Genomic DNA, 20,506 nt, shown 5'->3' on the forward strand with positions numbered 1-20,506 from the left:
TCCAGGTGATGATTTCGTCAAAACGATAACTTTATATCAAACGAAGCAAGTCAATATTTCCATTCATTTTGTTAGGGTAAAGTATTGAATAAAATTTCGACAATATTCAAACAGACTCTGTCAATTCCAGAATGGAAGAAAAAAAAACACCGTTCGCACAATGCAGATATAAGAACTATGCTTGGACACAGAGATATGGATGAAGACATGTACGGCACTGAGGGTATAGAAACAAGACTTGGCAAAGATGATTATTACGAGAAAAGCGATTTACTTGCACGAGCAAAAAATATAAAAAGGGAAACAATTTCACAAGAAAATCTTCTCCCATTTTTTGAAGTTGATTATTCATTGCTTCAAAACTAATATATCAAATTAAATAATTAACAATTCTGTAAAATTAAATGAATTATTTGTTTTGATTTTTTTTCGATTACAAGCTCAACGAAATAGTGTGTAACTCAAACATAAGTAGATTTAAGAGTCTGTTACATTTATATATATTATTTAACAAATTCGTTTTGTTATTAATTACATACTGTATTTAGTTTAAGTTTATACATGTAAAACATTTACTGTGTAAATGGTCAACATTTTTGATAATAGTTACTTCATGTAATATACACATGCATTCTTTGAAAGTTGAATTAGATGAAGATCTTAATATGTCAATGGATATAAGTTTCAATATAAGTATCAAAATGATAAATTAAATCATTGTTTTGATAATCATAAAAAAATTATATTTTTCCCTATTTAGAATATTTTTTTTCTTTAACTAGCCATATAAATTTATTCTTGATAGTTTATTTCACAATTTCGATCTTCAACTATTAATCAATAAGAGAAATATAAAAAAAAATATTATTTCATTTTATTTTATGTAAATACATGCAACATATTCTTCAAAATCTTTTGAAATAACATATGTATTAATTTGAAGTAATGAGGATTTATAGAAATTATCCTATCATATGAGAATATAATGAAAATTTAACATTCAAGTGTTTGACAATTTTCAGACAAAATAAATATATATATTCCTTTTCATTAAAGAAGTAAATTAGCAATTTCTGCATGTCCAAATCTGGATGCTAACATATACGCTGTATTAAATAATGTATATATTTTCCAAATATTATTATGAAATATTAATTTATTAATATAAATTTTATATAAAACATATAAATATCTTTAGCATTAATATCTAGACCTTCTTGTTCAAGAAGTAATTTAACTATTTCTATTTCACCATATTCAGATGCATACATAAGTGCTGTTTTAAATAATTGATATTATTTCCAAATATTATTATTCAAAAAAAAATATTGAATAAAACAAATAAATATCTTTAGCATTAATATCAAGGCATTTTTGCTCAAGAAGTAATTTAACTATTTCTATTTGACCATTTGAAGTTACCCAAATAAGTGCTGTATTAAATAATTTGAATAATTTCCAAACATTGCATTGAAATATCAAATTATTAAGATAAACATAATATAATATATAAAAATATCTTTAACATTAATATCAATTCCTTCATGTTTAAGAAGTAATTTAACGATTTCTGTATGATCATTTGAAGATGCCCAAATGAGTATTGTATTAAATTATTTAAATGTTTTCCAAATATTATTTTGAAATTTCAAATTATTAAAATATATTTTAAACAAAACAAATAAATATCTTTAATATTAATATCAATTCCTTCATGCTTAAGAAGTAATTTAGCTATTTCTGTATGACCATTTTCAGATGCTAATCTAAGTGCTGTATTAAATAATTTAAATAATTTCCAAATATTATTTTATATTAGTCATATCGATTAAAGCAAATAAATATTTTTAGCATTAATATCAATTCCTTCTTGTTCAAGAAGTAATTTAACTATTTTAGTATTACCATTTTCAGATGCAATCATAAGTGCTGTTTCAAATGATTTAAATAATTTCCAAATATTATTTTGAAATATCAAATTATTAAAATAAATTCTAAATAAAACATATAAATATCTTTAGCATTAATATCTAGACCTTCTTGTTCAAGAAGTAATTTAACTATTTCTGTATTACCATTTTCAGATGCAATCATAAGTGCTGTTTCAAATGATTTAAATAATTTCCAAATATTATTTTGAAATATCAAATTATTAAAATAAATATTAAATAAAACAAATAAATATCTTTAGCATTAATATCTAGACCTTCTTGTTCAAGAAGTAATTTAACTATTTCTGTATTACCATTTTCAGATGCAATCATAAGTGCTGTTTCAAATGATTTAAATAATTTCCAAATATTATTTTGAAATATCAAATTATTAAAATAAATTCTAAATAAAACATATAAATATCTTTAGCATTAATATCTAGACCTTCTTGTTCAAGAAGTAATTTAACTATTTTAGTATTACCATTTTCAGATGCAATCATAAGTGCTGTTTCAAATGATTTAAATAATTTCCAAATATTATTTTGAAATATCAAATTATTAAAATAAATTTCAAATGAAACAAATAAATATCTTTAGCATTAATATCTAGACCTTCTTGTTCAAGAAGTAATTTAACTATTTTAGTATTACCATTTTCAGATGCAATCATAAGTGCTGTTTCAAATGATTTAAATAATTTCCAAATATTATTTTGAAATATCAAATTATTAAAATAAATTTCAAATGAAACAAATAAATATCTTTAGCATTAATATCTAGACCTTCTTGTTCAAGAAGTAATTTAACTATTTTAGTATTACCATTTTCAGATGCAATCATAAGTGCTGTTTCAAATGATTTAAATAATTTCCAAATATTATTTTGAAATCCAAATCTATTAAAATAAATTCTAAATAAAACATATAAATATCTTTAGCATTAATATCTAGACCTTCTTGTTCAAGAAGTAATTTAACTATTTCTGTATTACCATTTTCAGATGCAATCATAAGTGCTGTTTCAAATGATTTAAATAATTTCCAAATATTATTTTGATATCCTAAATTATTAAAATAAATATTAAATAAAACAAATAAATATCTTTAGCATTAATATCAATTCCTTCTTGTTCAAGAAGTAATTTAACTATTTCTGGTTGATCATTTGAAGTTGCTTTCATAAGTGCTGTTCTAAAAAAATTGAATGATTTCCAAATATTGTTTTGAAAAATCAAATTTTTTTTGAAAAAATAAAAAATAAAACAAATAAATATCTTTAGCATTAAGATCAATTTTTTTATGTTCAAGAAGTAACTTAACTATTTCCGTATAACCATTATAAGATGTTAATATAAGTGCTGTTTCAAATAATTTAAATAATTTTCAAATATTATTTTGAAATATCAAATTATCAAAATAAATTTCAAATAAATTAAATAAATATTTTTAGCATTAATATCAATTCCTTTATGTTCAAGAAGTAACTTAACTATTTCTGTATTACCTCTTGAAGATGCTAAGAGAAGAACTGTCCAAAATAATATTCATAATTTCCAAATATTATTTTGAAATCTTAAATTATCAAAATAAATATTAAATAAAACAAACAAATATCTTTAGCATTAATATCAACTCCTTCGTGTTCAAGAAGTAATTCAAAGATTTCCATGTACCTCATTATATATGCATAAAGAAGTGCTACATTAAATAAATAACATAATTTTTAAATAATAAGACGAAATATAAAATAAGACGAAAATATATCTTTTGCATTAATATCAATTCCTTTATGTCCAAGAAGCAATTTAACTATTTCTATATAACCTTTTTTAGTAGCATAAATAAGTGCTGTTCTATATATTTAAAATAATTTCCAAATATTATTTTGAAATATCAAATTATTAAAATAAATTCTAAATAAAACAAATAAATATCTTTAACATTAACATCAATTCCTTCTTGTTCAAGAAGTAACTTAACTATTTCTATATAACCTTTTTTAGTAGCATAAATAAGTGCTGTTCTATATATTTAAAATAATTTCCAAATATTATTTTGAAATATCAAATTATTAAAATAAATTCTAAATAAAACAAATAAATATCTTTAACATTAACATCAATTCCTTCTTGTTCAAGAAGTAACTTAACTATTTCTATATAACCTTTTTTAGTAGCATAAATAAGTGCTGTATTAAATATTTTAAATAATTTCCAAATATTATTTTGAAATATCAAATTATTAAAATAAATTCTAAATAAAACAAATAAATATCTTTAACATTAACATCAATTCCTTCTTGTTCTAGAAGCAATTTAACTATTTCTATATAACCTTCACTAAATGCTATTATAAGTGCTGTTTCAAATAATTAAAATAATTTCCAAATATTATTTTAAAATATAAAATTATCAAAATAAATTTCAAATAAATTAAATAAATATTTTTTAGCATTAATATCGATTCCTTCTTGTTCTAAAAATATATTTAACAAGTTCAATATTTCCTAAAACTGTTGAAAAACCTAAAATATGTGGAAAATGATTTCCTTCAATAAAATGTTTTATAGCAAATATATTTCCAATTCTAGATAATTCATTAATAAGAAAATCATTAATTCTCATTCCGTTTTCTAACAAAAACGAAAATATTTCATAATTGTTATATAAAATACATTTTCTTCCTAATTGAGCCAAATTTTTAATTTTAATATTTTTATTTTCATAAAGATATTTAAATACATCATTTCGATGAAATCGAATTGCTGTTTCATATGATCTTTTAAATGATGAATGATTTTGTTCACATAAATGAATTATCTCTAAATTTCCACCTGCAATTGCATATTTACCTGTATTTTTTACATTTGCACCATTCATAAGTAAATATTTAAAACATTTAATAGAAGAAAAAAATGCGGCATAATCAATTAATGATACATTTTTATTAAATTTATTAATAAATGAACATCTATCATAATTTGAATAATTAATTATATCATTAACATCAAAATCATTGTACACTGCAATTTCTTGAAGTTTTTCGATTTCATCATTTCGAATTATTTTCGCAATTTCATTTGGATTAACTCCTTCTTTAACTAATTTCTTATGAAGTTCAAAGTTATTCTCTGATAGTTCTTTATAATTATTTCTGAGATCTTCCATATCTCTATAATTTAATAATTTTTTGATTTTTCGGACTGGAAGTAAATGCATAAGATTTGGGATTATTAATTTATCATGAGAAATTTTTGTAAAATCATATAAATTGTACTCAGACATTTTAGCAATAATATAATCCGATTCTTTGCTGTATTTATTAAAAAGAAGCCTTACAAATACATCAAAAAAATATGGTTTGATTTGATTGCTCTCTTCAAATTTTTGTATTTCCTTTGCAAAATTTAAGCATAAATCAATCTCATTCATTCTAACAATAAAAAATGAATATATCATTTGGCTGACAACTAAATTAAAAGAATAAATGTAATTATTATCAATTTTGTTAAATAATAAATTTGCTGTTTCCACATAATTTTCTTTGTTTAAGTCAAAAATCATTTGGTTAATTGATAAAAATGTTTCCCAATTATTTAAAGTTTTTTGTTTTCCATCCATTGTGTTGAACTTTGAACCAAAGCGAAAATTCACAACACTTTTCAGTAAACACCTGAATGTTTTCAACACATTTTTCGATCGGTTTCAATTTAATCATGTTCAAAAAGTGAAATCGATATATCCGATTTAATAAAGCTACTAAAATAAGTTCATTGAGCTTAAAATATGTCATTAAATCTGCTACATTGTTTTAATTTATTTATAATTGGTCAGTGTTTTATAATATTTCTCATATTTAAGAAATATTGTAGAGTAAATTTGGTATTCACTGGTCTAGATATTAGATATATAATTCGAAAAAATTTAATTATATATCAAAGAAAAACAAAACAATTAATTAATTAACATTTTATTTATTTCCGCCAAATTTCATTTTACAATTTCGTATAGATTTAATCTTTGGTTATTTCCCAAAACATCATTTTCTTGATCAAACTTTATGATCAATTTTGCGTATTCTATTACACTCGAGTCTTTAGTTTTCAGATTTTCGCACAAGTTATTTACTAATGAGTTATGATTATGAATTTTCGTTATACATTTCGAAAGCACAAAAAGCGAACAATTTTTCGATATTCGACTCTCATAAGTAATAAAAGAAGACGAATAAAAGGAAAGAAGCTCAATATCAATGTCATCTTCTTTATATTTAAACAGCAAAGAAAGACACAAAAATCCAGAAAAAGAAATTTTTAAATTTTTCTGATCGAAGACATTTCGTAAGAATTGGTATAGAACGTCTTAGATCAGTAAAATCATTAATTGTTAAAAAAGAATATTCAATGTCCATTAAATAACTTAAAAAATTTTGTCGTTTTTGCATTTTGAAGTAAATTTACAATTTGATTACAAAGATTTGATTCTAATATCAAATCAGATCTTACTTCATTTGACTTGAAGATTTCTACTAATTCCGAAATTTTATTCGTTGATAGTATATAATATGAAACATAATAAAATTCAGGAAATGAAAGTAAAAAATCCGTTAAGTTGGGGCAGTCCAAGAAAATTGAATACAGCTCCGATAGCTTCTCAATATTTGAATTACCGATAGGAAGAAATTCTTTTACAATTTCAGAAATTTTTGAATAAAATTCGTTACAATAATAAATCAATAAATTTAATGCGTTAATGTTTGATTGTGATGACTTTGCTAAAGCTAAAATCATTTCTTTATATGATGAAGGAAGAGATTGTTTCCAGTATGTAAATAAATCGATAAATTCATCAAATTTTCCAATTGTATTTTCCCATAAATAATTTGCTAAATCATTAAAAGCGTCAAATCTAAATGTATCTTGAATACTAATTGATAATGCTTGATAACAACTTATCGGAACAATATTCATTAACATGATTAATCTTTTCATATTATTTTCATCGATCGAGTCCACTTTTTGAATAATCTTATGAATTGTTGTCAAAAGTTTTTGAAGGAGATTTACCGGCTGTTTTCTCATTGAATAATTAAGTAAACCATTCAACATCCTCAACTTGTCAAATGTCACTTTTTCCACGTCAATCATTAGCAGCGCTTTTAAAGCTCTAATTCGATTTGCTTGTTGATTTTGTTGTGCCAATTGTAACAACGCTGCGATCGTTTCTTCTGTTAAAAATGAAGGATATTTTTCGAAGTCCAAATTTGGCAAAACTATACTTAATACTATTTCATCATTTGTCAATAACAAATTTGGGATGAAATCCTTTGGCAAATATTTAACAGCGTCTTTTGCCTCCAGCATTTTAAACAGCACTTGCAGCAATCGATTCTTACATAAAGGATGTGCCTTCTTATAAATATCAACGAGGAAAGGCACAGCCTCATCACATTTAAATGAATCCTTATCAACTGATCTCAAGAAAGACATCAACTGAGAAATGCCATTATTAAAATGTTCCAAATGTCCCAACTCCACTGCGTCATCAATTTTCTTCAAGATTCTCATTCCGAAATCCGCAGAACCGCCCAAAAAATTATTAAAACTCAAAACTCTTGAGTTAATTGGTGAGAACAAAGACCTCGATCGAATATGTCCGCTTTCACTACTGCTATGTATCATGATTCCCTTCTTATCGATTCCAGGAAATTGATACTCCGCGTTCTGTAACAGCTGCACAATCTTCGTGAAACTCGGCCTCTTGTTATTGTCTTGGTCCCAACATTGTCTCATCAGCTTCGCAAGTGGCTCTGGCGTATTCTCCGGTATTATTGGCCTTCGTCCATCCTCTACAACTTGCACTGATATCGACGAAATGTCTTCGCCTTCATACGGCCTTTTCCCAGTCAGTAATTCCCATAATAATATACCAAATGAATAAACATCTACTTTCTCATCATAAAAAGGATTCGAAAGAACAACTTCAGGAGCCATCCACAACGTAGTCCCAACTAATCCGGTCATTGGCACTGTCGACTTCGTTCGCGCTAATCCGAAGTCGCATATTTTCGCGCGCTTCTTCTCGTCTAACAAAACATTCAGACTTTTAAGGTCGCGATGAATGATGCCGCGACTGTGTAAGTACTCTAAGCCTAACGCAACGTCCAGTGCTATTAAGGAGCGATCTGTTGGCGTGAGATCTTCGCCGCGTTCTTTGAGGAAGTTATATAATGAACCATTGACCATGTAATCTGTGAGGATACAAAAAGGTGCTTCAACTGTGTAGCCACGGAACTTAACAAGTGATGGATGTGAGAGCATTGATAATGTGAATACTTCGCGACGAAACATTTCAAGATCACTAGCTTTGAGTTCACGTGTTTTGAGGATTTTTACGGCAACTTCTTGCCCTGTGTTCTTTATTCGACCACGTACAACTTTGCCACTACGTCCAAAGCCGATTTGTTCTTCGAATTCGATATCTTCATATTTCAAGATAAAATTAAGGGTGGGTGGTAAATCTAAAATTGGGATTTTATCGGAATATTGGGAATCGGAATTATATATACCATATGATTCAAGTGATATAAGACGATCTTCTACGCGTTTTTTGACATCTGGTCGAGACGAAACATCACTCCGATTTTTTACTTGATTGATAATGATAGAAATCCATTTTACATCAACTTCGTTTTGAAATGATAGATCAGATTCTGGGATATCAAATATTGATCCTAACTTTGGAAAACCAATTCCTTCAAATGCTTTCTTAAAAGACTTTCTGAGTTGAATAAATTCTTGATAAACATTTCTCATTGATGTCATTATAACAAATTGTGTTGAATTTTCTCGGGAACATTGACTTTGAAGTTGTTGAAATTGTTCAAGACAATCACATAAATTTAATAATTCTTTTTTGTTGATCTTTTTTGGTATTTCCATTTGAGATGCTTGAGTTTGAATTATTTTATGTACTTCTCTAAGTTTTGATAATAAGTCATTTACTTTGGAACGATGAACATAAGGATATGGGTTAGCTTTTAATGTTATTGCAATTCGATTTGAAATATCAGTTAAAAGTTTTACATCCCCCATGCAAAAATCGAAGATTATTGAAGAACGTTTATATCATAGTACGTTAAAATTCTTCAAAAGGGATTTTTGCTTCTGAAAAATAATTTTATACAAAATCAAAGAAGTTGAAAATGAATTCTTTAGTTATTGGTGCAGGACAAAACTTTTCTGGTCAAGTTGGCGCTGAATCAGATGATTCTTCAGCTAATGGTTATCCAATTGTAAAAGTACCAGTAGCTATTCCTATTGATCCTAAAGGAATAGTTTCAATAGCAGCCGGATTTAAACATTCCGTCTTTGTTTTTGATGACGGTAAGGTAGTTGTTATTGGAGATGATAGAAATTCACAAATTGGTACTCCTGATAAACAAGCGTATTTAAAGCCAACAAGTGTAACTATAAATACACAGCAAAAAATACTTCAAGCAGCTTGTGGTCAATATTATACAGCTTATTTACTTGATGATGGTTCAATTTTAATATGTGGCTGGAGGAGAAATGGCGAACCATTTACCTTTAAACCCGATGAAAAATTTGTTTTCATTAATGCAGGATTTGATTCTCCTGTAGCCATTGATTCCAAAGGTGATTTTTATATATTTGATTCTGATTATACAAAACCCCCACAAAAGTATCATTTAGATCAACCAGTCTATGACATAGCGCGTGGCCAAGATTTTGTACTTGTTGTAACCCTTGATAACAAAGTCTATGGCAATGGTATAATGAATGAAGATAAATCACAAGATTTCAAACTCATCAAATCTCTTTCTCCATACAAGATAACACGCGTCTATGCAAGTTATTCCGTTGCAGGCGCACTCTCCGATGACGGCAAAGCTCTTCTTCACGCGCAGGAAGGATTCGTTGTCGTCGAAGGTCTTCAAGACGAGAAAATCATTGATATGGACGTCGGCCAATATTACTCCATATTCGTCGCCGAAGATGGGAAGATGTACAGCTGCGGCGATAATATTTATGGGGAACTTCTTTTGGGAAGGACTGATGATCAGCCTGTGTCGATCACGTTGGGGCCTTTCTCGCTGAGGTCAAAGATTTCATACGTGAAATGCGGAACGCATCATTCATTCGCAATTGTAAACGGTGGAAATGTGCCGCACTTAGGAAAGATGGCTTTCAATAAATGAATAATTGAAAGAGAAGAAAAGTTTATTGTAAAAATTGTTTTTTTTTTTATGCAATTGTTGTGAATGGTTTCTTACTTAAATGAAAACGAAATAAATAAATCATTAATTTGTTTTGAAGAACTTGAAATCAATGGGAATATAAAAACGTTATAGTGGTTTGTTGTTTATTCTTGTTATTCATTAAATAAATAAATTCTTTAGAGATGGATGGTCATGCCAACAAAAAGGCAGAAGATCATTCGAACTCAAGAAATTTCTTACTTCTTATTAATATAATATTATCAAAAAATTTAATTTGACCGTTTATATTTCAAAAAAATGCCGTCGTGGCAAAACGGTCGTTTTTGTGGGGCACTCCCATTGAAAATTACCCCTTGAAATGTTAAATTATGGAAACAACTTGTCGAATAGAGCAAAACAATATTGCTAAATTCCAGCCGAATATTCAAAATTTCGAAGCTGCTGTAAAGAAGGCAGAGGGAAAACCAATTATTTTTGTAACTATTTTTGGTCAATATCAAATTGGGAAATCGTCAACAATCAAAAATCTTATCAATGATTTGAATATTCAAATTGGCGATGGGATGAACGATCAAACGATGGGAGCTTTTGTTTATGGGCCAATTTCTTTAAATTTTCTCCGAAAAAGATTTGGAATGGAAGAGATAACAGTGATGAGACGCAAATATTTTTTGTTGATACAGAAGGATCAGACGGGAAAGAAGGAAATGGAAATCCTATAGCTTCACAAAATTTAATGATTCAACTCATCTCACCATATGTGATACTTTCGGATGTTATCATACCTACGATTCCTCCAAATGTAGTCTCCGACTCTCTCCAAACGTATCAAGCTATTCTTAATTCAGTTAATCAAATATACCTTGCAACGATGGGGTGTCAAATAGTCAAACGCATTATTGGACTTGTACCATCAGTTGCTGAATATCAACCTGAAAAAGAAGGAAAATTCAAAAAGAAACAGAAAAAGGTTACCAAATCAATGAACATAAAATTTCATAACAGTATTTCTTTCACTGAGTATATTCCCCTTTCATATTACAACAATAGCTTTGATGTATTTAATCAAGATCTATCATTTAAAGCTGGTTTTAAGATCTTTGCGCAGCATTTAATTAAACACATTGAAGAAACAAGTAAAGAATTTGTCCTTAGTTCTGACGAAGCTATTGCTATGTTTAAGAAGGTAACAGAATGCACTGAAGTTAATAATTACTATGAAATTGCACAACAAGCTATAAAACATGCGAAGAATGAAATGTTATTTAAGAAATACGATCCAATTGTTAATGAAATGATTGATAATGAAATTAATGAATTACAGAAACAAATTGATGAACTTCAAAATGAATTTGAAAATGAAAAAATTATTAAATATTGTCCAATAAATTCTGAATGTATTGTTAAAAAATTAAATGGAGAAATTGCAAAATTTGATATCGATGATGTTTTATCAAGTGAATTTAAACGAAGAGTTTTAGAAAATATATCGAAAAAAGTTAATGAATTTAATAATTTATATAATAAAATTAAGGAAAAGCAAACCGAATATATTGAAGAGATTTTTATGTCATATATTAAAGAAAAAGAAAACGAATGTAAAGAAAAAATTCAAAATACAAAATTATCAAAATTATCAAAAATCTTAAAATTAATTAATTTTTATGAATTCGAAAATGAATGTGAATTAAAACTTACTGAACTTTTTTCCGATTTTCGGATTTTTTTTGATATTAAAAGTAAAATAAAAGAAAAAATTGAAAATGAACAAATAATTTTAACAATAAAAAACGAATTAAAGAAATTAGCAAAAGAAAAAGCTAAAGAAAATACAGAAGAATCAATAAAACAACTTGAAGAATTAGCAGACACAATCATCGAAGAAGAAATCGAATCACAAAAAAGTAAAATCGCCGAAAGTAAAAATATCACCGATTTTAATGAAAGCAAATTCACTTTAATCAGTCAAACAAAACGAAAATGTTTAAATGCACTTAAAAAAGAATTCAAAGAAGAATTTAAAGAAAAATTAGATGACAACAAAGAAGAAATAATGGACAAATATATATATCATCAATTAGTTAAACGAATGAATGAAATAAATTCGTTCATCTCTGAAAGTAACAAAAGACAAATCGATGAAATAACAAGAAAAATTGAAAGTGAAATGCGATTATTCATTAACGAGAAAATACAAAAAGCAACAGCACAAATTGATGAAATGTTTTCTACTGATACAAATGAAATCTTAGATAAAAGTAAAATCAAAAGAATCGAAAGTGAATGTCAACAAAAGTTAGAACAATTATGTAATGATTTATCTATTAATCAAACAGTACGCGAACGAATCGAATCATTTATTAAACAAGAAACGAAGACAAACATTGATCAAATTAGTTCAATAGCAGAAAATGCAGCACAAAAAAATGCACAAACATTAATACAACAACTTCAAGAAATGGCAGACGGAATAGTTAATAATGAAATGACAAATCAAGAAAACAAAATACGTCGAAGTGATTATGATAAGTTAAAAACAACATCAATGAATTTGCAACAATCAATCATTACTAATTGTATTAGTAACTTAAGATTAAGTTGTAATTGTCGAGTTAAAGAAAACATACAAAAGAGAATAGAAAATTATATTACAGAGAAAATATCAAAGCAAATGCAAGAGTTAAATCAACTTAAATCTGATGAAAGAAATAAGAAACTGAAGAAAATAATACAAAGTTATAAAGAAATGATTAACAATGAAATAGAAAATGGTAAAATGAAAGCTGAAATGGAAATTAGTGATAAATCTGATGTTAACTTTAAAGATATTTATCCAGAGAATACAATTAAATTCATTGATAAAAAATGTGATGCAATTATCGAAGGAGCAATAAGTGAAATCCAAGATGAACTAAATCAATATAAAATTATGGAAATGAAAAATTGTCAAGAAGAGTTATGCGAAATGACTAAAAGTATAGCAAAAAAGAATAGAAAGAACAAGGAAAAAGTACGTAAAATCCTTTGGGATGTGGCAGAGAGCGTGACATGCATTGCTGTGAAACTATTTTTCCCATTTTAAAAGGTTTATGAGTAAAACATATGAAATTTTAAAGAACATTTGTTCAAATATCGATTTTTAAAATAAACTAAATTGATATTTATAGAAATGTGTTATGTGTTGACGTTCCAAATTGTAAATAAAGAAATATTTCAAATAAAAAGAAGATGATTATAAATATGGATTTTGATTTCTTTAGAAATAAATAAAAAAAAAATCGATCAAATAGTGCAGAAGGTAAAATTATGATAAGGAAAAAATTTAATCAATATATGCATATTTTAGAAATATTTATTTTATTGCCAGATGCATCCAACTATTGCTTTACAAAATAAACATACCCTTTTGGTCTCCAAAAAGTTGTTCATTTACAGCGAGCACCTTATGTGAATTTCAGCGGGATTCAGCAGAAAAAGACCGAAGGCTTCCCAGCGATGATAAAACCATAGCCGAACCTCACCCCCACATCGTAGCGGTTTTTTCAATGCCATTCGAATTCGAATTGAATGCTTTATAAAGGTTGTGTAAACAGTTATTTTCAATTGTTATTTGAACGTTTTGGATGTTTCACTTTCCTTGCAATTCTTTTCGTTTATGCACAACAGATATTCATTGAAGGCAATGATACATTGATAATCCTCAATGAAAATGATTTAACTAATGAATACAAAGACATTACGAAGCATATTTTGATTTATGGCATAATTCCAAAAAGCTCATTCAACGAGTGGCCAAACATTATTTCTGTAAACATAAGTAATTCAGTCCGTTTGATTGACTCAAATTCTTTTTCAAATTGCAATAAATTAGAAAACATTAACTTTGGCGAAAACTTAATAACTATTGGTACCTATGCATTTTCCTATTGTATATCTTTGACAAATATCAATCTTCCTAATTCAGTTACGACAATTGGTGAAACTTCATTTTCATTTTGTACATCATTAAAGAAAATTATTTTTAGTGAAAACATAAAAAAAAATTGGCGCTCAAGCATTTGGTAATTGTTACATGCCTCAAAGCATTAAAATTCCACCTTTACTTTCGATTATTGCTGCTTATACATTCCAGAAGTGCACAAGTTTAACGACGGTTATCCTCAACGATAACATAGAATTAATTGGAGATCGTGCTTTTAATGAATGTTATTCGTTACGAAACATTACAATTCCAAATTCAGTGATCACGATAATGGGTACAGCATTTCGTAAATGTTATAATTTAGAAAATGTAATTTTGAGTGGAAATTTAACAGATATTGGTTTTTCAATGTTTGATAACTGCATTTCATTACGCAATATAACAATTCCAAATTCAGTTACCAGTATTAATTCTTATGCTTTTTCCAACTGCACAAATTTAGAAGCGATTTATGGTGGCGAAAACATTGAAAGAATTGATAATAAAGCATTTTATTCATGTTTCAAATTAAATGTAATTAGTTTTAGTAATTTAACCATAATTAAAAATAATGCATTTGAATCATGTTTAAGTATCGAAACGATTTCATTTCCATCTGTAACTTATATTGGCAATAATTGTTTTTTACATTGCCAAAATCTCAAAAATGTTTCGTTACCTAAAATCGAGATATGTTCAGATGGATGTTTTTCAGAATGTACACATTTAATGCATGCAGATATACCTAATGTTAAACGCATTGGAGTTTTTTCGTTTTCTTATTGTTCTTTAGTTAACATTGATTATCCAAATGTTGAATTCATTAATGAGACAGCATTTTATTGTTGTTTACATCTTGTTTCATTTCGATTTGAAAATGTTCAAAGAATTTGTAACAATGCGTTTGAGAAATGTATTTATTTAACAAGTTGTTATTTTCCAAATCTTATTGAAGCAGGTGATTATTTATTTAAAGAATGCAAATCTTTAACTACTGTTAAAGCGCCTAAACTTATAAAATGTGGTCAAAAAATGTTTCAAGGACAAAACAATATCCAAAATTTCGATCTTCCAAGTCTCGAAGTAGCTCCCGATTATTTATTTTCGAACATCAATGATATATATACAATTAATATTCCGAATTGTAAAACGTTTGGGAAATCATGTTTTGCGAACTCAAAAATAGATATCTATTATCTCAGCATTGAGATTTTACAGTTCAATGTAACATTTATTGACGATTATTGTTTCGATAGTTGTTTTATCATTGGTAATGTTTATTTTCCATATTTGGAATATATTGGTAATTATTCATTTTATAATTCTTCGATAACTTCTTTCAATTTTCCTTCATTAAAAATTTGCGGTGATTATGCGTTTAAATGTTGCGATGTCTACAACCCAGATGGTAATATAAATTGGTCGAATTTGGAATTTCTTGGTAATGAAGTTTTTGGTGATAATACATTTCAAAATTTCTTTGCACCAAAGTTAATCGAAATTGGCAATCGATGTTTTGTTGATCAACAAGAATTAAATAATATTTATATTCCAAATGTAGAAAAACTTGGAGACGAATGTTTTATGAATTCTAATATCGAAAAAATCAATTTCGATAAATTATTAACAATTGGAGAAAAATGTTTTTATAATTGTAGTCATATAAAATATTTTAATAATTCAAATATTAAAGAAATTGGTAATTCTGCATTTGAGTTATGTAAAAATCTTGAAACAATTACATTGTTAAATATAACAGAAATAAAATCATTTGTATTTAGTGTTTGTAATAAATTAATACATTTAAATATTCCGAAATTACAAATTGTTGGCGAATTTGCATTTTATAAATGTCAATCACTGAAAGAAATTAATTTTCCAAATGTTGTGCAAATTAATAATTCGGTATTTGAGGATTGTTATAATATGTCAACAATTAATTTACCAAACATTGTAAACATTAAACAAAATTTATTTAAGAATTGTATATCATTAACAAATATTAAAATAAATAATATAAATGAAATTGGAAATTCAGCATTTGAAAATTGTATAAAACTTCAAAGTATTAATTTATCTCAAATTACATGTATACCATCAAAATGTTTTTATAATTGTCAAAATTTAATAAATATTTCATTAGAAAATATCGAAGAAATTGGAACATTTGCATTTTTCTTATTGTTTTTCTATAACAAAAATTGAATTGAACAAATTGAGTACTTTACAAAGTAATGTATTTGAAAATTGTAAATCATTGAAAATTGCGAAATTTGGAATTCTAGAATGACATGAAATTAAAGGTGATTATTGTTTTAAGAATTGTATATCACTTGAATTGATTCATATGCCTTCATTAATATCAATTCCATTAAATCTGAAAAATGTGTTTGAAAATTGTTCTTCACTTTCTATCATTTCATTTCCTGATGAACCGCCGAATATGAATTCGAATATATTTGCTAATATGAATCGAAATGTTATTAAAGAAGAAGGACATTTAGTTTATGATATCAAATTGTGTTTACCATTTAAAAAGAATTATCCAAATTATGACGTGAACAAGACGAAAGTTTGGAATAATATTTTGGCAATTGAACCTGACAATTATTTCGATGTTTGCATATATGCAAAAGATTCGAAAACCAACCAAACAGGTTTCATTGTCGCTATTGCCGTTTCTTCTGTTGTTTTTGTTTTGATTATTGTGATTGTCTCTGTGCTATATTATATGAAGAATAAAAAGAATCAGAGACTGAGAGCCGAAATCGATGAACACATTTTGTTGTCTTTGTCTGTTGTTACAGATTTTGGATAAAACATAATATTATGTGCTAAAGCGTTTTATTTATAAAAATGATATAATTAAAAATTTTATTGTTTGATAATAAAAAAAATTTTCCCATTTCTCATTCCATTTTTTGTGTGTGTGTGTGTGTGTGTGTGAAAGATTCTTTATTTAAATATTGAAAATCTATTTTAGATTTGAGAGAAGTAAAGAAAACTTTGTAAAAGAAATAGTTATTATCACAAAAAATTTATTTATCATAAAACATTTGATTTCACGTTATACATTTTTTTTTTACTTTTTCCAAATTAAAAACATAAATAATATTTACCATGGTAATCATTCAGCGAAAACTTCCATAACATCCGCCGAATTATTTTTTGTTATTTCCCAATAACAATATATATGTTATGTGTGATTAGACTTGACTCTAAATCTCTGTGTCACTTCTTTCACTGCTTTCGATCTATGACAGAACATCGATGAAGCCGAGTGAACAAATGTGTTTTTAACATTAGAGTTGTCATACTCCAATTTGTAATCATTAAGAATTGAATCATCAAATGTCATCCCATTCGATATCCGTTGTATCGTGTTCCACTTCGGCTTTTCGAGTAACTTCCGAATCCAAACAATTCGCCGTGGTATCGATGGCGCTTGGAACAATGGATGTTCAACAATTTCTTTCATCGTTAAACGTTCGCTCGGGTCGACCGTTATCGTTCGATGGATGAGATCGACAACCATCTCCGGGAGGCCCTTCCTGAGGCGGATTGTGCCTTGGGAAACCTTCTCCTTGAGCCCTCCTAATGATTCGTATTCCCATGGGGAGTAACCGTTGGCCATTATTGCAAATGTGACACCTAACGACCAACAATCTGCTTTAAGTGGATCATGTGACTTCTTTTGAAATATCTCTGGTGCAGTAAAGGCTAATGAGCCTGCAAAGGATTTACATAATTGACCATTAACCGTTTTCATACAAAGACCAAAATCTGCAACTTTGGGGTTGTTGGCATAATCTAGTAAAACATTACTTGGCTTAATGTCGTTATGAGCAATGCCTTTGTTATGACTATATAATAATGCATTTGAAATTAATTTTCCAATAAAAATAAATCTGTCAAGTGATAATCCGGATGTTTTGTTGATTTCGGCTTGAAGTGAACCATTTGGACAGTATTCAAGTATGAGATAATACTTATTTGCAATACAGAAATGATCATAGAGTCGAATGATGTTTGGATGATCAAGAGATGATAAAGCATTGACTTCTGCATCAAAGGCTTTCCATTTTTCAGACTGAGAACCTTCTGTCATCATAACTTTTGCAACAAATGGACAACCAAATCTTTTATCATTTACCAAATATACTTCTGCAAAACCACCACGTCCAACCATTTCGATGAATTCATAATCTTTTACTGTGAATAATACCTGTTCTGGCGGATTTTGTGGGTGCATCCGCGAAACTTATAATTTACTGGAAATGAAAGCGACTTTTTGAATGCCAAGAATATGGTTCCCATTGTTCACAAAATCTTGAGCACAATTTTTCAGAGGTTGAAATCGAACGTTCCTCTGAAATTTTTCTTGCCCTTCATTCAATAGTGGTTGACCAAAACTTTCAGGGTAACGACCAATTACTCGCTCAAAACTAACCATACAAAAGGCAAAACGTTCGAGAAATATTTCTTAAGTTTTTGGTTGATGTATAAAAAAAAAATATTTATTTAACGTTATACCATATTGTTGTATATGTTATTGTTTTATGCTTTTGTTGAAATTTTTTATGTTCAATGTGTATAATATGACTTGAAATAAACATGAATAAATATTGTTATGAGCGCACATAAAAATATAAAAATCAAACATAAAGTTTATTGAAATATTTCTGAAATCCATCGAAATATATCAGTTAACCCAATACCATTCACAGAACTTGTTTCTAAAAATTTAATCCTTTCTGTGTTGAGGAGATTCTCAAAACCAATGATCTCGTCTATTGTATTGAAAGTAAGAGATTCCGGAATATCACATTTTGAAAGTGCAACCAAAACTTGTTTCTCTTTAAGGTCTTCATCATTTAGCAAGCGGTTTAGATAAACAACATTATATGCAGTTTTAGTATAATCAGCAGAATCAAAAACATAAACAATTGCCTTAGAATCAATTGAATGACTTTTCCATTCTTTAATTGAAGCACCTCCAAGCTCTTGAAGTGATAATGGTTTTCCTTTTAGCTTTAAATTTGATGTTGAAATTCCTTCTGTCGGTGTAGTTGTAGGAATCGGGTCAAAAGGGGTGAGCTTCTTTTTGTTTAATAGTTCCAACATTCTTTTAATTAATAGAGATTTTCCTGAACTATTTGGCCCAAGGAAAATTATTTTATCGCTCATTTTTTAAATAACGTTTTTTAATATTTAGGGCAAAAATTACCCACAAAAAGAAAAGTGACGAATAAAAAACGGTTATTTAATTTCGTTTTTATTAATTCATAAGCGCAAAATCATTTTGAAATAAATAATTAAATATTTAATTGTCAGACATAATTATCCGATGTATTATAATAATCAGCTCTACGTTTACGATAACAACGCCAAGCAATAAATCCACAGATTCCGAATATTATAGCAAATACAATAACAACAATTTGGGTTGTATTCGAAGGTTTTTTAGGGATAACCCATGTTTTATGATCAGAGTAATCATTCCATTTGCAAAGATCTCCTGCGCAAAGAGAATTAATGGAAGTTGGGTGAAGAGAATTAATTGAATTACTTGTTGATGATAATGAAAATTCGGCAACACCTCCAACATCACGAAAACCTGTTTTATATATAATTTCCATTGTGCCAGAAACAGGATTTAAAATTTCGGTAGAATTGACATCAGTTAAATCAAATATTTCCGGAGTTTTGGTATATGAGATTGTGGTATCTTCTCCAGTACAACCATTTGTGATTTTGTACGAATATTCATTGTTTTTGTCCCAGGCAAACCAAAAGCAAATTGCTTGATAATTTTCCATTGTTGTATTAGCTGTTTCAGTATAGTCAAGTGAAACTTCCCATGAATGTGATGATGGTGGGTTAATATAAATATCAATATTATTACAACTATTGTTGAGTTTAAATAAAGAATAATAAAATGGTTGTGTTTCGCTAGATGGATTTGAAATTGTAATGCTTGCTGTTGTGGTAAAATTGATAATGTAATGTTGTGTATTTCCAAATATTGGTGTAGAACCTAAAGATCCTGTGATGTCTTGTGGATTAATGGGAACTAAAACATTACCGCCAGGAATAGTAATGGTTGCTACTTCTTCTACTGCAAGAGTGTACTTGTATTGATCTCCAAATACTAACGAAAATAGAACGAAAAGCATCAGGGGGCTTTCCTAAAAACAATTACCCAAAATGACATACAATTTTCTAGGCTATTATCAATTTTGAAAGCTTTAAACGAAGTTATATACTTAGAAAAAATGTTTTTGTAAACCATACAAATACAATCAAGTTCTAACGTAGAAAAATCGATAATTTAATTGGGAAAAAGTTCGAAAAAATTGATTAGAAATGCA

General features: G+C 27.5%; 5 protein-coding genes across 5 annotated transcripts; 1 reads left to right on the forward strand and 4 right to left on the reverse strand.

Moving 5' to 3' along the window:
* Window positions 1-7,537: 7,537 nt before the first annotated feature.
* GO595_004757 (TKL family protein kinase) lies at window positions 7,538-8,873 on the reverse strand (the record flags this gene model as incomplete). Its single annotated transcript, XM_067917924.1, has 2 exons — window positions 7,538-7,545; window positions 7,601-8,873. The coding sequence occupies 2 exons, from the start codon at window positions 8,871-8,873 to the stop codon at window positions 7,538-7,540; spliced, it is 1,281 nt and encodes a 426-aa protein (XP_067775339.1).
* Window positions 8,874-9,136: 263 nt separating this feature from the next.
* On the forward strand, window positions 9,137-10,153 carry GO595_004758 (uncharacterized protein; the record flags this gene model as incomplete). The annotated part of the gene is made up of 1 exon (XM_067917925.1): window positions 9,137-10,153. One exon carries the CDS (start codon window positions 9,137-9,139, stop codon window positions 10,151-10,153), a length of 1,017 nt encoding a protein of 338 aa, XP_067775340.1.
* Window positions 10,154-17,331: 7,178 nt separating this feature from the next.
* Window positions 17,332-18,387, reverse strand: GO595_004759 (CAMK family protein kinase; the record flags this gene model as incomplete). The annotated part of the gene is made up of 1 exon (XM_067917926.1): window positions 17,332-18,387. The coding sequence occupies one exon, from the start codon at window positions 18,385-18,387 to the stop codon at window positions 17,332-17,334; it is 1,056 nt and encodes a 351-aa protein (XP_067775341.1).
* Window positions 18,388-18,803: 416 nt separating this feature from the next.
* Window positions 18,804-19,259, reverse strand: GO595_004760 (ADP-ribosylation factor-like protein 16; the record flags this gene model as incomplete). The annotated part of the gene is made up of 1 exon (XM_067917927.1): window positions 18,804-19,259. One exon carries the CDS (start codon window positions 19,257-19,259, stop codon window positions 18,804-18,806), a length of 456 nt encoding a protein of 151 aa, XP_067775342.1.
* A 206-nt stretch (window positions 19,260-19,465) lies between these two features.
* Window positions 19,466-20,311, reverse strand: GO595_004761 (uncharacterized protein; the record flags this gene model as incomplete). The annotated part of the gene is made up of 1 exon (XM_067917928.1): window positions 19,466-20,311. One exon carries the CDS (start codon window positions 20,309-20,311, stop codon window positions 19,466-19,468), a length of 846 nt encoding a protein of 281 aa, XP_067775343.1.
* Between the last annotated feature and the right edge of the window lie 195 nt (window positions 20,312-20,506).

This window comes from Histomonas meleagridis (assembly GCF_020186115.1).
Source record: "Histomonas meleagridis strain 2922-C6/04-10x chromosome Unknown contig_27, whole genome shotgun sequence".
NCBI lineage: Eukaryota > Parabasalia > Tritrichomonadida > Dientamoebidae > Histomonas > Histomonas meleagridis.